This window comes from Pezoporus flaviventris, unplaced genomic scaffold (genome assembly GCF_033815535.1).
Source record: "Pezoporus flaviventris isolate CSIRO_AGI_PZ_B2104156 unplaced genomic scaffold, CSIRO_AGI_Pfla_v1 ptg000025l, whole genome shotgun sequence".
NCBI lineage: Eukaryota > Metazoa > Chordata > Aves > Psittaciformes > Psittacidae > Pezoporus > Pezoporus flaviventris.
The window spans coordinates 23,031,374-23,050,695 of NW_026892573.1; the positions used below are offsets into that span (position 1 = coordinate 23,031,374).

The 19,322-nt window shown below is 38.8% G+C and overlaps 1 protein-coding gene across 5 annotated transcripts in view; it reads right to left on the bottom strand.

The window, feature by feature from the left end:
• CNTN5 (contactin 5) overlaps window positions 1–19,322 on the bottom strand; it is a 723,743-nt gene that overhangs the window by 317,182 nt on the left and 387,239 nt on the right. For 4 of the 5 annotated variants that reach the window (XM_061457841.1, XM_061457839.1, XM_061457838.1 and 1 more), the window contains one exon: window positions 11,009–11,227. The exons of the other annotated variant lie outside the window; for it this stretch is intronic. In XM_061457841.1, coding sequence (XP_061313825.1) covers window positions 11,009–11,227 — 219 coding nt within the window. The remainder of the gene's footprint in view (window positions 1–11,008; window positions 11,228–19,322) is intronic. 5 annotated transcript variants of the gene reach the window in all.

The window sequence follows — 19,322 nt, forward strand, 5'->3', positions numbered from 1 at the left end:
TTTCAGAGCCATGGGCAGGCCTAGCCAAAGTGAGTCAAGGTGTCTGATGTCTTCATTCTTTTCCTGTCTTTAACAGCTGCAACCCCAAGAGGGAGTGGACCAGACCATGATGCACTCCTGTATTCATCCACACAGCCAGAGAGTCACTACCTTCTACAGAAGACACTGACACAAAGTTAAGTCAGCGAGACCTGCAGAGCCCTGAGCAGGGGTTACCCATGTGAGTGACTGTTGCTGCTGCTTAGTTTGCCGTCCTGCCTTTTACAATTGCAGCCTCAGACCAAGAGAGGGCCAGAGAATGGCGCACTGTTCTCCTCCACCACACCGCCAGAGACTAAATGCCATCCACAAGGACAAAGACCAAAGATAAGTCATTCACTTTTTCAGAGCCACGGGCAGGCCTAGCCAAAGTGAGTCAAGGTGTCTGATGTCTTCATTCTTTTCCTGTCTTTAACAGCTGCAACCCCAAGAGGGAGTGGACCAGACCATGATGCACTCCTGTCCTCATCCACACAGCCAGAGAGTCACTACCTTCGATGGAGGACACTGAAAGAAAGTTAAGTCAGCGAGACCTGCAGAGCCCTGAGCAGGGGTTACCCATGTGAGTGACTGTTGCTGCTGCTTAGTTTGCCGTCCTGCCTTTTACAATTGCAGGCCCAGACCAAGAGAGGACCAGAGAATGGCGCACTCTTCTCCTCCACCACACTGCCAGAGATGAAATGCCTTCTAGAAAGACAAAGACCAAAGATAAGTCATTCACTCTGGCAGAGTTATGGGCAGGCCTGGCCATGGCGAGTCAAGTTGTCTGATGTCTTCATTCTTTTCCTGCCTTTAACAGCTGCAAACCCGACAGGGAATGGACTAGAAAATGGTGAACTCCTGTCACCATCCACATAGCCAGAGAGTCACTTCCTTCTATGGAGGACCCTAAGTTATGTCAATGAGGCTGGCACAGCTTTGGTCAGACGTTCCACATGTGAACAAGGGTGGCTGATGCCATTTCTTGTCCTTCCTTCTGCCATTTCAGCTGCAAGTGCAGACAGGGAATGGACCAACCATCGTGCACCCCCCTACGTAGCTACAGCGACAGAGTTTAAATGCCTTCTACAAAGGACACTGACACAAAGACAAGTCATCGAGCCTGCAGAGCCCTGGGCAAGGGTTGCCCATGTGAACAAGGGTGGCTGATGCCATGTCTTGTCCTGCCATTTCAGGTGAAAGCCCTGACATAGAAGGGACCAACCATGATGCACTCCTGTCCTCATCCACGCAGTCAGAGAGTCACTACCTTCGATGGAGGACGTTGAAACAAAGTTAAGTCAGCGAGACCTGCAGAGCCCTGAGCAGGGGTTACCCATGTGAGTGACTGTTGCTGCTGCTTAGTTTGCTGTCCTGCCTTTTACAATTGCAGCCCCAGACCAAGAGAGGACCAGAGAATGGCGCACTCTTCTCCTCCACCACACTGCCAGAAATTAAATGCCTTCCAGAAGGACTAAGACCAAAGATAAGTCGTTCACTTTGGCAGAGCCCTGGGCAGGGCTCCTCTCCTTGGAAAAATCTGATAAGTAACACAGAGTTTCTTCTTCTGCCTTTTGCAGATGCAGGCCCAGACAATCAGAGGACCTGACAATGGGACACTCTTCTCCTCCACCACACTGCCAGAGATTAAATGCCTTCCACAAGGACAAATACCAAAGATAAGTCATTCACTTTTTCAGAGCCATGGGCAGGCCTAGCCAAAGTGAGTCAAGGTGTCTGATGTCTTCATTCTTTTCCTGTCTTTAACAGCTGCACCCCCAAGGTGTGAACAAGGGTGGCTAATGCCATGTCTTGTCCTGCCATTTCAGGTGAAAGCCCTGAAGTAGAAGGGACCAACCATGATGCACTCCTGTCCTCATCCACGCAGTCAGAGAGTCACTACCTTTGATGGAGGACGTTGAAACAAAGTTTAGTCAGCGAGACCTGCAGAGCCCTGAGCAGGGGTTACCCATGTGAGTGACTGTTGCTGCTGCTTAGTTTGCCGTCCTGCCTTTTACAATTGCAGGCCCAGACCAAGAGAGGACCAGAGAATGGCGCACTCTTCTCCTCCACCACACTGCCAGAGATTAAATGCCTTCCACAAGGACAAAGACCAAAGATAAGTCATTCACTTTTTCAGAGCCATGGGCAGGACTAGCCAAAGTGAGTCAAGGTTTCTTGTGTCTTCATTCTTTTCCTGTGTTTAACAGCTGCAACCCCAACAGGAATGGACCAGACCATGATGCACTCCTGTCCTCATCCACACAGCCAGTGAGTCACTACCTTCTACAGAAGACACTGACACAAAGTTAAGTCAGCGAGACCTGCAGAGCCCTGAGCAGGGGTTACCCATGTGAGTGACTGTTGCTGCTGCTTAGTTTGCTGTCCTGCCTTTTACAATTGCAGGCCCAGAAAAGGACAGGACCTGTGAATGGGACACTCTTCTTCTCCACCACACTGCCAGAGGTTAAATGCCTTCCACAACGACAAAGACCAAAGATATGTCATTCACTCCGGTAGTGTTATGGCCAGGCCTCGCCATGGTGAGTCAAGGTGTCTGATGTCTTCATTCTTTTACTGTCTTTAACAGCTGCAAGCCCAACAGGGAATGGACTAGAAAATGGGGAACTCCTTTCTTCATCCACACAGCCGGAGAGTCACTTTCTTCTAAGGAGGATTGTGACGCAAACTTAAGGTATTGTGGCTGGTAGAGCCTTGGAAAATGTTCCAGATGAGAACAAGGGTGGCTGATCCCATTTCTTGTCCTTCCTTCTGCCATTTCAGCTGCAAGTGCAGGAAGGAAATGGACCAACCACTGTGCACCCCTCTATGCAGCTACAGAGTTTAACTGCCTTCTACAAAGGACACTGACACAAAATTAAGGCATCGAGCCTGCAGAGCGCTGTTCAGTAGTTTCCATGGTCAGTCAGAGTGCGTGCTGTCTACATTGTTATCCTGCTTTTAAGAGCTGCAAACTCGATAGGAAATGGACCAGGCCATGGTGCACTCCTGTCCTCCTCAGCTCAGCCAGAGAGTCACTTTCTTCTACGGAGGACATTGAAAAAAAGTTAAGTCATTGAGCCTGCAGACCTCAGGACAAGGGTTGCCCATATGAACAATGATGGCTGCTGCTTAATTTGCTTGCCTTTGTTTTGAATTTGCAGTCCTAGACAAGGAGAGCTCCAGCCAATGCCGCACTCTTCCCCTGCACCACACTGCCAAAGATTAACTGTCTTCTCCAAGAACACGGACCAAAGTTATGTTATTTACTCTGGCAGGGCCCTGCGCAGGGCTTCTTCACAGGGAACTGCCGTGGATACCTCATACATTGTTGTCCTGTCTCTTGCAGATGCAGGCCCAAAGAAGGACAACAAAACACCATGATACACTCCTGTCCGTAGCCACACAGCGAGAGATTCAGTTCTTTGTACAAAGGACACTGAAACAAAGTTAAGTCACCCAGCCTGCAGAGGGCTGGGCAGCGGGCGCCCATGTGAGCGACTGTGGCTCCTGCTTAGGTTATTGTCCTGCCTTTTGCAATTGCAGGAGCATAAAAGGAGAGTAACAGAAAATGGCGAACTCTTTTCCACTGTCACAGTGCCATATATTATCTGTCTTCTACAAGGACACAGATCACAGTTAAGTCATTCACTCTGGCAGAGCCCTAGTCAGCACTTGCTCACAGTAAACTTATTGATACCGTATTTTTTATTCCCCTGCTTTTTGCAGATGCACCCCCAGAGAAGGACAATGAAACACCATGGTGCACTCCTGTCCCCACCCACAAAGCCAGAGTCACTTCCTTCTATGGAGAGCACTGACACAAAGTTATGTCATCGATCTTGGCAAAGCCCTGGGCAGGGGCTGCTCATGTTTACAGTAGTGACTGCCATACAGTTTGTTGTCCTGCTTTTTGCAATTGCAGACTGTCGTGGTTTAAACCCTAGCTAGACAGCTTGTTCACTCACTCCCAGTGAGTGGTGCCGGGCTGAGAGCAATCGAGGGCCCCCGCCCCGGGCTCTCCCCTTCCCTGCTCCCAGAGGAACGGGGAGGAGGATCAAAAGAGTGCAACTCCCATGGGTTGAGACAAGAACAGTCCAGCAACCAATGTACAACACATATCACCACCGCTACCACCAATGACAACAACAATAAGAGAAAATAACAAGGAAAGAGAATACAATACCACCGGCCAAGAAACGAGTCCGACCCAGAAGCCCATGTCGTTCCGGGTAACTCCCAGTTACCCCCCACCCAAGGCATGATGTGCTGTGGTATGGAATACCTCTTTGGCTAGCCTGGGTCAGGCACCCCGTCTCTGCTTCCTCCCGGCTTCTCCTCCCTGGCAGAGCATGAGCCTCACAAAGTCCTTGGTCAGGGTAAACATCACTTAGCAACAACCGAAAACATCGGCTTCACCAACACTGTTCTCAGGCTGGAAGTCAAAACACAGCACTGCACCAGCTACCACGAAGGAGAAAAATGACTGCTACTGCTGAACCCAGGACACAGACCTAGGCAAGGACAGAATAGGACTGTGGCATGGACATTTCCTTTTCTCCAAAGGTGCTCAGCTGTGCATTTTTCTAGTTTTCTACAAAGGCCTTGACGTCAGGACAAGGAAGCACAGCAAACCTCAGCCTGAAGTGCAACAAGGTTCCACAGGCATCCTGAGTCTCCCTTAATCCAGGGACTGTGTCACAAGGGGAGGTCCATGTTACTTGCCCTGCCTGTGTGAAACTGCCCTGAAATGAATTTTTCTGATTCACAAACCTTTGATTGGTGCTTCTGCTGTGTGTCATCTTTCAGGGGAATTATCCTATGCCTTTTGTTTGTTGTCATTATTTCCTCCATGTATTGAATGTATATATATTTTTATATGTTCACTCACATGTTATTTATATACCCACAGACACATTTTCATACACATATATTTTCTTATCCCTTCTTCTGTCCAAAAGCATGATGTTTGTTGTCTCCCACTTTTTAACTAACAGTCACCCACACTCCTAAACAGGACATTCCAGTTTGAGATTTCATTGAATGATTTGAACTACATACCTTATTATTTCCTTCTAACTTAGGCAAGAAGCATAAAAGAGATTAATTTTCAACATACATATTAAGGTCATGTATATTTTGATTTACTATTTTAATTTCTCAAGGGAAATATTTCTGTTCCTCGTGCAGGCTTTTATTTGAAACAACCATCTTTCTACATACTTAATTGCCACGAGACAGGTGATTTACTATACAGTGGCACATACGTTTTGGGGATTACAGGTATGCATTGCAACCATGCAAGGTAACAGGTAGCCTGTGGTTTATTTATAAATTTTTCAGTTGCCATTTTCAATCTAAACAATATAAAGCACTCTCATTATGATTTAATATTTAAACTATTGAACAGAATATTGTGAAATTATTGCTCAGAAATGCAATGATATGGAAAACATTCAAAATATTGGTAAAATCCCTCTTCTTGAATTCTTGATTATTCTTGATAGCAGTACTCAAATATTCTTTGAATTATAAAATTCTCCTTGCAGTACATTTGCACTTCTGAAATACCAGAATATATGAATTCTTAGTAAAAAGTATTTAAATCCTCATGGGAATGGAAACTGGAATCTGTGTAATCTTAGACAGTAGACAAAATGTGGTTTCTCTGTTACATACACTTTCAATCTCTCCCTCAATTATTGATTAAAAATTATAAAATGTTCTTTAGTTCTTCTTGCTGAGCAATGTAAATACCATGAGAACAAACTGTAGACAAGAATGTTTCCTGTACTTTTAATTCTGTAGTAACTGAAATAGTGTCATTCATCAACACACAGCTCTCTTGCCGCAATACTTGATATAATTCCAGGTCAATACACTATGAATGAGAATGAATTCCTGGACTACAGAGATGGGCAGGAAGGAACTATTACACTGTTCAAAAACCTGTGTTTAAACTGGATTAACAATATTATTTTTAGTGTCTGATAACTCTGTGTGCTGTACATTTTAAGAATAACATACATAAGGTACTTGTAAAAGTTTTCTTAATATTTATCAAAATATAACTGTCTGCAGAAGGAAAGGCTGTAGCAAATTCTACACTGCACTGGTCACTTCCATCAAATGTCATTAGTATAATTTGACGCTATCTCCAATGTTGCAGTACCAGTCAAGCTAAGTGACTGTCAGAAATAGTCTTCTTGTGCCATTTTCTCAATCTGAGGTTTTGGTGGGAGGAAACAGCTCTGTTCACTCTAGTATTTTCACCCAGCAGGCGAGGTATCTGAGGGGATATGCTCAGGCAGCATGTGAATATGGGGTAAGGAGATACTCCTCCAAGTGTTCCCCCTTCACATGCTCATGTCTCTTTAGAAACACATTTTTACTGCTGGTGATACTGGTGGATGGCTTTGCTTATCCCTCTTAAGGTGGACTAGAGAGATCTTCAGACAAACCATTTGTTTTCAGTTGTTATTCTGACATAGTGAGAAAATTTGTCCAAATGGCAGTTGGAAAAAAGGGTGATGGCAGTTCTCCTTTGAACGCAGAGCAACTCAGCAAAATTTAAACAGACAGGTTGTCAGGACTGGGAACACAATGTTTTCTTATCTCCCTACTTTTTTTTTTTCTCCCCCATTTGTCAAAGGCTTGTTGAACTCATTAAGATGGAACTATTTTCTAAAGGAAAGCTACAAGATGCTGTAAAATGGTAGGACTTCTAAAGCAGCCTAAAATGAAGGGAGACGAACAGATCACAAAGATACGCCTTGGATTATGCATACAGACCTACTGAGGGAGGCACGAACTTGACATATCACAGACAAAACAATATCTCAATGATCTATCAGTCCTGGGTATTAATACATTCAGGATACATTAAGAAAGCTTTAGGAGTTGCTGATAAGGTGATATATGCTGTCAAAACACCCATATCACCAGAATTTCTTAAAGAAAGTTGTTTAATTTCAAATTGTTCCTACAGAGTGAAAGACACATTTCGGTAAAGGTGGATCACGTTTTAGTGCTACTCATTATAAAAACAGTTTTTGAATGTGTTTCTTTCTTGATTTATTTACAGTTTGTACTTGTATGATATTGTGGTGATGGTTCTAAAGTGTCTTCTGGTTAACTTCTGTTACAAACAGTTTAACATGTTAAGTCTATTCAGAAAATATTTTATGTATATAATTAATTACTTTGCATTCAAAGAAAACATGCCGTTTTCTTCAACTAAAAGCTAGAAACCCTTTTTTTTTAGCTTAAACACTGAGAAAATGTATTAACTTCAGTACTAATATTGATTTTACAAGCAGGTTCTACAATATAAGCTTTCACTTAGCACCTAAGAAATAAAGAATGACTATCCATTTTAATATATCTATATATCTATAATCTGTCAAAACAGAAAATTTCCATTAATATAATGAAAAAAAAGCCCACTTATTTATCACAGCAAAATATGTTCTAATGTTTACAGATGTGTGTAACAGATTTTAAGATTAACAAAGGTGGCTACAATCAGTAATTATTTTGCACAGAAGCAGATACACATATATATGTAAATACGGATATTTATAAGAAATGAATTTTTAGAATTTATTTAATCTTAAAACTATGCTTCAATTAAACTTAATAAATAAGTAATAAATAATAAACTTAGGACACTTTCCTTTCAACAAGTAAATTCCAGCAGATACACATGCCTTGAGGTATGTACATTGATCCTAGTATGATGCATGCTGGAACAGCATACAGTACATGAATGACTTTGTCTGCAAAACAGATAAAATTATTTTCATAATTTTTCAACTTTCTTTTCTGAAGCAGATATGTTTATTTGCTTATTAGGCAAGATAGGAAAATTTTTTTTTCCATTGCTTGAAAATGCTTTCTCTGCTCTGTGGCCTGAAACAAACATATCTCTTCTAAACTTAGATTGTATTATCTAAACTGTATGCCACATTAATCAATATGACCCAATATTCTTTAGCAATAAAATAGTTTTTAGTAGTTTGTGTCTTTAATTCAGACTGATAAGTGCTGAATCTAGTCGATGGTGGGGAATCAGAAATTCTCATTCAATAAAAATTAGATTCAGATTTTTCACAAATTTGAGGATCATTGATTCAAATACTTTCAGTCGTGAATTGGACCCCGTTTGTTATTCTCTTTTAAAAGATATCAAACCAAAGGTAGAAGGATAAAAAGTCTTTATTCAAGGTTAAGTTCAATTATCTTTACTGTGGCATTTCCAAAAGTTTTTTGAAGAGTAGGAAAGTATAAGAGTTCTCAATTTTATGATGCTTCAAGAGTATTTTCATGAATAATTCACACTTCCTATGCACATCTTTTAGTCATGACTTTACAAGTTGATACATAGCTTGAAGAGGACTGTATTGCCTTAACTGCATGTTTATGCTAAATGATTCCATGCAGTTTAAATTCAGTAATGAGCTACAGCATAGTTCTTTTAATTTTAGAAATCATTAAAAACATGCTGCATTGACAGTGCAAATTAAATGGCATAAAGTCAGTATAAAAGGACCTTTCTTGGAAGCTATATCAGGCCTCTGAGCATGTCTGCTGGGAAATTAGTTGAAGAGTCGCTTGTGAACCTGTATACTGAGGCAGCTTGTATTTTTTCTCATGGCAAACGTGTCTCCTGAGCATATACCATTTATTAGATATTTGAATTATTCAAGTTCTCAATATAAATTATGTTTCCCCCTCTCCTGTTAATGTCCTCTCACTTGTAGCAGTGGTGACCTCATGACCACACATGATCACAGGGTGATGTAGAATGTCCTCATTTACTAGGCCCTGGCTAATAGACACAACCACTTAACCCTACCACTTACCACATATCAGTTGTAGGAAGCTAACTAGAATATCATACAGTCAAGAGCTCTATAAACTGCAAAAAAAAAAAAAAAAAAAAGCCTTAAGGCCAAATCAAACCCAAGGAATTTACTAATTTAAGTAAGTGGAGTGCCAGGTGATTGGGATCATGAACCTACTCTTCTACATATCAAATACATCATCTCAAAGTTATTAACAGAATTGAGAAAGGTTTTGAAAATCACCTGCATTCAGCTCCCATAGCAGATGTGTTCTTGCCCTCTTGGATGATGCAGATTATCCTGCCATGAGGCCTCAGTCCCACCACACCAGAAATATACTTGTCCTCTCTAGGTTCTGTTTCATACTTGTGCTTGTGCCATGCCGGTGTTTCAGATAATCAAGGGCTTTTAAAATATTACTCAGGTGTCTCAGATTTATCTGTTTCTACAACTGTCTACACATACTTGTAAGTCTCCTGAGACAGTTTCATGCAGTCCATGGAAGAAAGAGTTGAAGTCCCCCTCTTTTAAGTCATGTACTCTGGTCACTGGGGTTTATGAGTTAATGGCCCATTTCAGATTTTGTCTCCAGTTAGTTTCTCCACTACCAGCTGCTAAATAGAAGCAGCTTAACTGCAGTGGTGGAGTGTGTTTTGAAAAGACACATGATTGCTGACCTGTATCAGGTATAATCTTAGCATATTGCCTAAAAATGCCAAGGATTTAGGTGATGGAATGTGCATCCTGAGCATCCCTATTCCATATCCAATTTTCTTAGAGTGAGATGGGCATAAAGTTTTCTGAGCCCTCTCAAAGTAAGGATTTAAGCATAATAGTCAAACAGCAGTAAACCGTCTTTATGCCAGCTGTTGTCTTGTTCGGTTTTGTTTGGTTGTTTTTTTTTGTTTTTTTTTGTTTGTTTGTTTGTTTGTTTTTTAAGAAAACATGATGGAAAAAACAGTTACTGGATGAGAAGATGCTTTATAGTTACAGCTTGTACTATATTATTCATAAATTCTGTACTCTTTTTTTGCATAGCAGCTACTGATTTCTTCTCCTTCAGTTTCTGGATGTTTGTGGTATTGAAGACCAGGGTAATACACTGGTTCTAATCTAACTTTGATTTTCACCTGCACAGATCAGGTTGGCTGGGAGGAGTTATCAGTGTCTGGTGCATGGCGGATAACTGAGTTTAGTCTAGTCACGGCTTACAAAGAATATTGCAAAGGAAGGACACATGTAGAAGCCTGCTCCTGTTCCAGAAATTCTGTCAAACAGAATTTATCTGCTTACATTATTCAAATAATTTGTTTCTGTTCAAAAAACCACATGCATACACCATTAGCTTCCAATACATGCAAGGTACCTTCCAGGGAAAAAACAAAACCAGACTTTACTGAGAGAAGCAGTAGTCCTGTAATCACAGTCATTATAGTGCACAAATGCTGTTGATCTGTGAGGTATTAATCTCAAGTATTTTGTGTTACCTCCTCAGACTATTATTATTTAAATATCCTCTAACCTCTTTCTTCCACCCTCTCCTACTTTCCTCTTTTCACTTTCTTTTTCTTTCTACCTTTCTTTGTACAAAATTCATACAAAAATTATCACTAAAGATGCAGGTATCACAAATGTGGTTTCTTTAATTGTAACCGGACATGAGAAAAGGTGTATTGTTACTATGAATTACTGCATCTAAAGGTAAATGACACCATAACACAAGGGTCTGTCTATCCACGCATGCATATGTGTGCATGCATGACTGAGTTGAAATCACAGAGCAGGTAATTAAAAGTAGTCTTATAAAATGTATTATTCATGGTTAATTTACATTACTATCATCCATGATAGAATAAGAAAAATTCCAAAGAAAAAAAATTTGTTTAAAAAAGGGACCTACATTTTACTAGATGAAAGTCTGCTGTCATGGAATTTCAAACTCCTGGTTTACTATTTTCATGTAGCAAAACCTATATAAAACTCTTCTGCATAAGAATCTTTAAGGAAGTTTTAACCGATGACTTTAAAGCTAGTCTGAATAATCTAAAGGGAAATTATGTCTGCAAATTACTGAAGTAATTTGTTTCTGTTCTTTCTGCTTTTGAAAAATGTTTCAAAGATTCAGAGAGGGAAACTAGACTTACCATCACGTTTGGAGGCCTCTGAAAAGTGGTAGAGATTTGTTGGGGAGTGATAATGTTGTGCAGCTCCTCTCCAGGCTGGTGAAGATACACTTCCTATTGAAGGACTGCTTAATCGTGGTCTGTTCTTTGAATTAAATGAGGGTAAAGATGAACTACCAGATTTGAGTCTTAGTATAGCAGCATATGAAGTGGGCAGACCAGGAACAGCTTCTGAATATTCTGAAAAAAAATCCCCGAAGTGAACACTGAATAAAGATAAAATCTATCGCTTTTCAAAAGAATATTTAGCTATGCAGAACGAAACTTCTATTTGTAAAAGAAGTGTCAGAGTCACCCCAGACTCCATGAGGGACTCCGCTTCTAAACAGAACTGAGTAACAGCACGGAACTCCAATACAGAAAATTCCCCTGCAGTTTCAACACAATATAAAAATCAGGCTTATTATATTTGTAACCTATGGCAATATGAGTTTTCAATCTCAGTTCTATTTCTATGACCCTAAGTCACTAGTAAAAGTATCTGTCCAGCCACCATCTATCCTTCACATCCCCTCTCCTACCTTTTAGAAGAGGCTGGAATTCAGCAAAAGCAGATGACTGTTATTTTAAAATCAGTGGTTTCATCTCTGTAAACTCTAAATATACAGATTTTTGATGATGCTATATCTAATTTAAAATTTGGATTTAAATACAAGTTTTACTTATCACACTAAATGCTTAGTGCAGAACGGACATCTTTGTGAACAGAACAGGAAGACATTGCCTGGGGAATATGGATACAGGAAAGGGATGAGACTCTCTCTAACACAGTCTACATCAGAGGATAGAAATGTTTGGTGGTGAATGTTGCAACCCCAGTGGCAGGAAAGCTGATTAGTTGGTCACTGTAGAGCTCCTCACATCCTTACAGCTCATATCCTCTGATATCCCCAGGATTGCTGATACCCTCCATGGAAATACTGCAGGAAAATTTGGAAATGGGCAGACTGGGACACAGTCTTGTTTTTCTCACATGGAGCTGGGATGCAGCCAGCTTGCAGCTGGTAACAAGGATGCAAGACAACATGCAAAGGACTCTTGCTTTGAAAAAACAGCACAACAGCTCTGTCTTTTAATGAAACACATATCCTTCTGCTTCTAACCCAAGGTGAACAAATGACCTGTAATCCACATGACATGGATAAGCAAGCAGAAAGGAAAGACTAAATTAAAAAGTGTGGTGTTACAGAACTATTCCTGTGCAATTCTAACAGTGATACACACTCTGGTTCACAGGATCCATTTCTATGTGGTTCTGTTTGGGGCTTTTTTTGATTTTGTTTGTTTTTTTTTAAGTGAGAGCAATGGTGATTGCTGTTGGGAGGACATTCCTCCAGTGCACAGACAGACATAGAAGAAATACACACTTTGCTTTACAATTAAAACAAACAAAAAAAAAAGCAGACTTGCCTTTGGTCCAAACTTTACAACAAAGCATAATAAACCTTAATAGGATTTCCAAAGGAAACATGACTGCAATCACAGACATAATGAATGTACTATTCCTTCAGTATTTTCTGCAGATACAGGCACTTTTCTATTTTCAGCATGATATTTTAGCTCTCTGCTATTTGCCCTACAGCAAAGGACATGGATGTGGGAAAACTTTATGTCAGTACTTTTTCAGCAAATGATAAATACTTTGTGTGACTGAAATATGGTATCATTAGGCTGTTAAATACACTATATATGTATCAGTACTAAAACTCTAATATCTCAAGAACTTTTAAACTATGTAGTCCACTTGTTAACAACAGAATATAGTTCCTTAGGTGATGTTCCTGAGTACATCAGCTAGTCTAGCTTGAGAAGATGCAAATAATTATTCTTATTTCATTGGAAAAATTACAAAACACTCTCCTTTGCTGGGTATGCAGAAAGACTTCTTGTCCAACCTAGATTGTCTGAGCCTTATATTGTTTCTTTGTAAAGAAATGGAGATAAACAATCAGAAATTTAACACATATAATCCTGATTATATTAGATAGACCATTTACTATAGCTTCTATGTTCCTACCTCCTGTATTGTCATCTTGGAAGGTGGGTGGAACAAGCACACAACTCTGCATGTTTCTATATGAGCATATTATATGATAATTTTTCCTTTGTTTCAACAGCTAAACTTTTCATTTCTGAAAAGTTTTCATTTCTCCCAAACTGAGGACAAAACGCAGCCAGGCCCCTGCTCCTCTAGGGAGTCTGACACTTAGCTCTCCTCCTTGCTGTGTCTCTCATTCTCTGCTATCTCCACCTGCTTCTGTAAGTCTCTTAGATGATCTTGCTCACAGGAGAGGAACATCCTTCTACCAAATATCTCACCCAGAAAACAAGTTAAGACAAAACAGCTGCCCTCCTCCCTGCTGCCCAGAAGAGAAACAAAAAGTAATTATAAAACATCAAAAATTGAATCCTCCATTACACTTAATTCATATACCACCAGGCCAAACTGTAGATAACACACACATGGGAGAGCAAAATAAACATTAATCCTTCCAAAATTTTACTATGCAACACCTTTTATTGTTTTTAATTGGAAGGGCATGCCAGCTGATGAGATGAGACATACTACAGTTCCTGGTAAGTTTGAGCTAACAAGTATTCCTAACCTAATTAGCTTGAGATCAGACCTTATGTCATTAGGGTGAGTGCCTGGAACAGATTCCAGGCTGAAGAACGCAGCTGGAGAGGAAAGAGGTTTGAGGAAGTGTGGGAGCCAGACAGATGGGGAGGGCTAAGCACTACGTGGTATTGGAAAAAGGAGAAAATACAATGGCAAGACTTGCTCCAAGCTGCCTAAATTTTAACAACACACCATGTTGCTAGACAAAACTAAATAGAAGCCACACTGAAATCTCCAGTGGCATGCAGCCTCCCTTTCTGCAGAAGTTTGAATCAAATTGCAGTTTTCGCTAACGTAATATTTCTTATTTTTAGGCTATGACTCTCCGGTTTCTTTGATAGATAACACAGTAAGCTACTCCAGTAAATAGGATTCAAAAACCCTGAAACAGTTTTGACAACTTCTTTTCGCTAACATAGTATGTGTAGGCAGCTTGGTGAAATGAACTTGCTCTGCGCTGCCTCATCAAGTCAAGAAGACTGTAATTCTTCTCCCACTTGAAAAAAATGTTTTCAAATTCTTTGTTATCCAGTTGAATGGGGAACACTTGGTCCACAGAGGTAAATCCAGGGCTTTAAAGAACGAAAGAGTCAACATGATTTCAGGTGGCACAGACGATAAAGTACATCAGATGGGAAGAAAAAGAAGGGAAGGATACAAAAGCCACCTTACATGGTGAAAAGGTCCTGCAGTAATGGCAGTATTACCCAAGCTGGTTTCTGACCTTTCGTTGTTTAGCTGGGGTTAGTGATCTATGTGAAATTTCACCCTGACTCTGGTTCCTGTCATGCTCATGGGGGAACTATCTGAGTAAAGTTTCTCTTGTAAGACATAACTGGAAATAGTTAATAAATTATACGTAACCAAATATTTTGTGGTTTACTGAAAGCCTGTAGCCTGTGATTATTACAGATAACTAAAGCAGAAATCAATGCTTACCTGAAAACAAAACCTACTTCCTAATCCAAACATTTGCTTCCGGAGATTTAGGCTTCTTAACTGTCTCGTTGCAATGGCTTAATTAGAATATATTTTTATTGGAGTACTATTTACAATAAAATTATTCCTTTAATTTGGTTTGGATTAGACTTTCGAGACTTAATTTTGAGAATAAATTTATTTCCATTATTTAAGTACATAGTTAAACTGCTGGAGAGTAGCTGTTGCTCTCTAATGTGTTTTTTTTAGCTTTACCAATCTACCCCTAAAATCCTTGAGAAATTCCATCAAAGAGCTATGGGTAGCTGCTGCACTTTAGCTTGTCAATGAAATTATTTTTTTCCTAGCCTTATTCTTAGAAATAATTTAAGTATTTGGGATAAAACATCGGAAGTTTCTCAGCTACAAGCAGACACAGATAAGGAATACATAGGCCCGAATGCTAAAGTTATTAAGCTGCTAGAAGCCAGCCACAATAAAATTAGCAGCTTGGATTAGCCTTCACAGTTCTTGCACTAGAACTACCAGATTTATAGTCATTTTAACAACAGTATGACAGTTTTAAGATAGGCTGTATTTTTTTTTCTTCCAAGTGAACATTTTCTTAAATGTGATTTTCAACAGCAAACTATGATTTTAATTATTTTGGGTAACTTTTTAATGAATCTGTGTCAACTGATTAAATTATTCATTTATTTTTTATCATTTCCAGCACATACCACTCCTCAGCCTTGGTCAGATTCAACAAAATGAGGAAAAACAGTGCCACAGGTAATAGAGAAACTTGTCTACTGATTACTGAGGTTATGTTCTTTTAGAAAAAAAACCCTCAAAAATATTAATTTCAAGATCATTTGAAAGAAGCTCACTCCTATAACTTGTAATAGCTATGTCAGGTTAAATTCAACTTCATTTCATGTGTGCTGTGGGAAAGCTAAGCTGACTCTGACAGAAAGGGGATCTTTTCCCAAAGGATGGCATATGCAATGTATACATAATAATTAGGTGTAGCCTCTGGGTACAAACATAAGGCAGACATGCTATCTGTTATATTTTATCTGGCAGATATTTTTCAAAAAGCACAACGTATGTCAACATGGCTCCACTTGTGGTACTATGTAATCTGACAAAAATATATTCTTTCTTCAAACAGGGAATGATACAAGGCAAATTCACTGAATCCATCCCCAAACCTTCTCTGAAAACTGTCTTTGTATTGTTTGAAATCTATGGAGAATAAACGATTCTGACTCTTGGGGTGTTGTTTTGTTTTCCTTCATTCTTTTTTTTTCCAGCAACTCCTGGTCAGTTACTAACTCATTGACATTTCTCATCTATCTAATTAAAATGTATTCTACCTTATAATACTTGCAAATGTGACCTTCATTTGTGTATTTTTGCTAGCTAGTATGTTTAATCAAATGTCACATGTCACTAAGAATGCTAACCCTCTTTTCTTCGATTGTAACTTTTAATTATAATGTTTCAGTGGAAGTGTTCAGTCTTCTATGCTTATAAAAATATGTGCCTTCATTCTGTGAAGTGGATTGTATCACTGTTGCTCCTCAATTTTTTAAACAGAAATACATTATTTGCTTTGTTCTGTGCATGCACACCTGTTTCATTTTAGAGTGCTCAATGACATATAGCCTGGCAATCACTTCAGAGAGACACTAGAACAGTAGGAAACAGCTGATCATGTGTCCATCCAGGGCATCTTCTTATGAGAACTAGGATTACTACTAAAACACAGCAAAATGTCAATAAATTATGTTTTCCTAATGAAATGAGATTAAATTGAGGGGAAAAGAATGATAAAGAAAACCCAAACCTTTTAAAACCAAACAAACGTAACAAAAATAAAGAAAAAAAGTGGATGCCAGCAGATTTTTATGAAAACTGGTTAGTGCATCTGATCCACCTCTGCACACCTCTCGATCTGTGTGGTTTAGTTTATGTGTCAGAGGTTTCATTTGAAAGATGCTATTATGTCCCAATTATTACTCAAATAAAAGTCAGTGCGACAACATATTCAGAAAATGATCAACGCCAAACCAAAATAATTAAAAAGCTTGAAAACTTCACTGGGAACCTAATTTTAAACTTCTGGAGTCTGGGTGTCTACATATGAGCTAGTGAGCCTGGGTTCACTTTACAGGTAGTGAAGAGGAAGAGGAACACGGCATATAATGTGATGGACATGCTCAATGAATGCCTACTTTTTGCCACAGACTTTAAGAGGAAAATAAGGTGAGTAGATGAAATGTCAATATTTCAACATGTTCAGATGTCCATTGTCTTAGTCCTTTCATCATATATCATTCAAGCTTCAGTTGTGGGTTTTCTGCTCAAAATGTCCAGTTGTTCTGTGGAGGAGTGAGGATCAAGAGATTTGAACTGTTTTCCAAAGAAGCAGGGGGGGATGATTTAGAAGCTAGAATTTCTCAAGGAACATAAAGTCTTCATCAACCTTTTTCTCCACAGATCTGACAGTATGGGAAAGGGAGGAAAAATAACCTATATAAGATGGCCTTTCCTGGGGGAAAAAAATATTTTGGCCAAAATAAGTAAACCTTCAATCAAAAAAAATTGTTCTGTTGAAGTTTTCAGTAGTTCAGTGTTCAAGGAAGATTCACAATAATATAATTTGAAAATCTAAAAAAAAATAGCCACTGCCTTTACAAAATTTGGTTTTCTCTTAGAAATCTGGTCCTTAAAGGCATCAAATTTCAGAACATAGACTCCTATGGACAGATATGAATTAAAAAATAGAGATATATTTTGTTTTCCTTTAAAGTTACAAAGGCAAAGTGCTTTGAAGACTTAAAGTTTTGACTGAAAGATTGTAAAGAATATTTCCAGTAGCTAATAGCAAATGAATCAGCATCTCTGGTATATTATACTGTTAGAGGTAATTTAAATATGAATTTTTATGAGGAATTATTTTGAATAAGATAAAGATGCTTTTGTAGAGTTAGTTTCTGCCTCCCTTCCTAGTGAAAAAAATATTTATTTTCTATCTTACTTCCACTTCATACTCATAATGCAGAGAACAGATGACTCAATATACGGCCAATTATTCCCACTTTGCATCCAACGTTCACCAGATCAAGCAGAATATACTTTAGAATATAATACTTTCAGCTACAGAATGCTTACAAATGCAGTAACAAAAATAGTAAATGTAATAATATATTTCAATTATGGAAGAACATTTGTCCAAAGTAAAGTAATTTTATACTGAGAAAAGTTTTGAGGTTATTGTCATAATTTTTCTCCAAAACTTTTAATACTTTCCCTTTCAAAACATGATAATATAATACACAGATTACTACTAGTTAAGGTATGTTTCTGCCATAGCAGTCTTCCAACACAGCAATTATATTCAGTAAGTGCCTTGTACCTTTATTCAATTCACTGAAGTCATGTAATAAAACGTGCTTTTCAGATATAAAAACTATAAAACCCATTAAATTACTGAAGGAAATTTTAACTCCAAATAATATCAACAAAACTTTATAATTCAGCATATTCCATCTAGCTGAATATTTATTACTTCTTTTTTGCACTCTTTAAGGCGACCAATGTGTCTGAGACTTTACCAACGTGTGGAATTCTTCTGCCTGTTTGTCTAATAAAAAGGAGGTTTAGGTCAGCTTTGTCTGAGAGAATAACACTTAGAGAAGATAGAATTGGTAGCTGAGGGCATCACTACTCTCAAGAAAGACAATGTAGAAATTAGTTTCTGCATATTTTGTGATATTTTGCCTGAAGTGCTGCTTACTAGGTGCAATTTGTAGACGTATACGAACAAGTGCCCTAAAACTCCTAAGTGGTTTTTGCTTGTCAATTTTTAGATATGCTTCATTGTCCTACTTCGTCAGGTACTTTTCATACAATATTTTCCAGCTCAGACATGACATGTATTCTCTAGCAGGAAAGGTATGGAGTGTTACTAATGTGAGATCCATAGATTAGCCTATGCTGCATGCTTTTAATTGAAATCTTATTTTCCCCATGGCTGATGATCATCAGAGTGAGCTGTCAATTCTGAATGTGAAGACAGAACCAAGTACCAAAGGTCAACTATTTCAGCACAAATCAATTAAAGTAATTAGATGGATAGAAATTCTTATTTACAGCCCTTCCTTCCTACAACGATATGCATATAAATGTAAGGTGGCCAATAATAAACAGATCAATCCACAGCAAAGGGGGAATTTGTAATTGACATTATTAATTCAAAACACTTGATTAAATTATTAATACTATAATGAAAACTGAAACAGTCAAAATCTTAATAATCAGTATGTGAAGGAAACTACCTGCTGATTTTCTTGGCAGTGGAAATGTGTATGCATTTGTAAAGCCATGTTTTTTTAAGTGATCAGATAGCTACTTGGCTGGAAAAAACATAAGCTAGAATGTTGCTTACTTTTCAGAAAGTTTCTGAACCATATCCTGAACTAACTTGAAAATATAAGTTTACCAGCTGCTGCTCAAACACAAGCTGTGGTACTGCCTTAAAACTACCAGATGTATCTTTCAAGAGCCACATTTGTTCTTTTTCCTGCATCCTTCAAACAAGGGATTACCTTCCCATAAATATTTTTATTATCATCGTCTTGTATTCCTGAAAACACGCTTTTTGGTGATGCCAAAGGTGCCCACAGGCCAGCTGGATAGTTGGTGTGAGAGCTGTTAATGCTCCATATG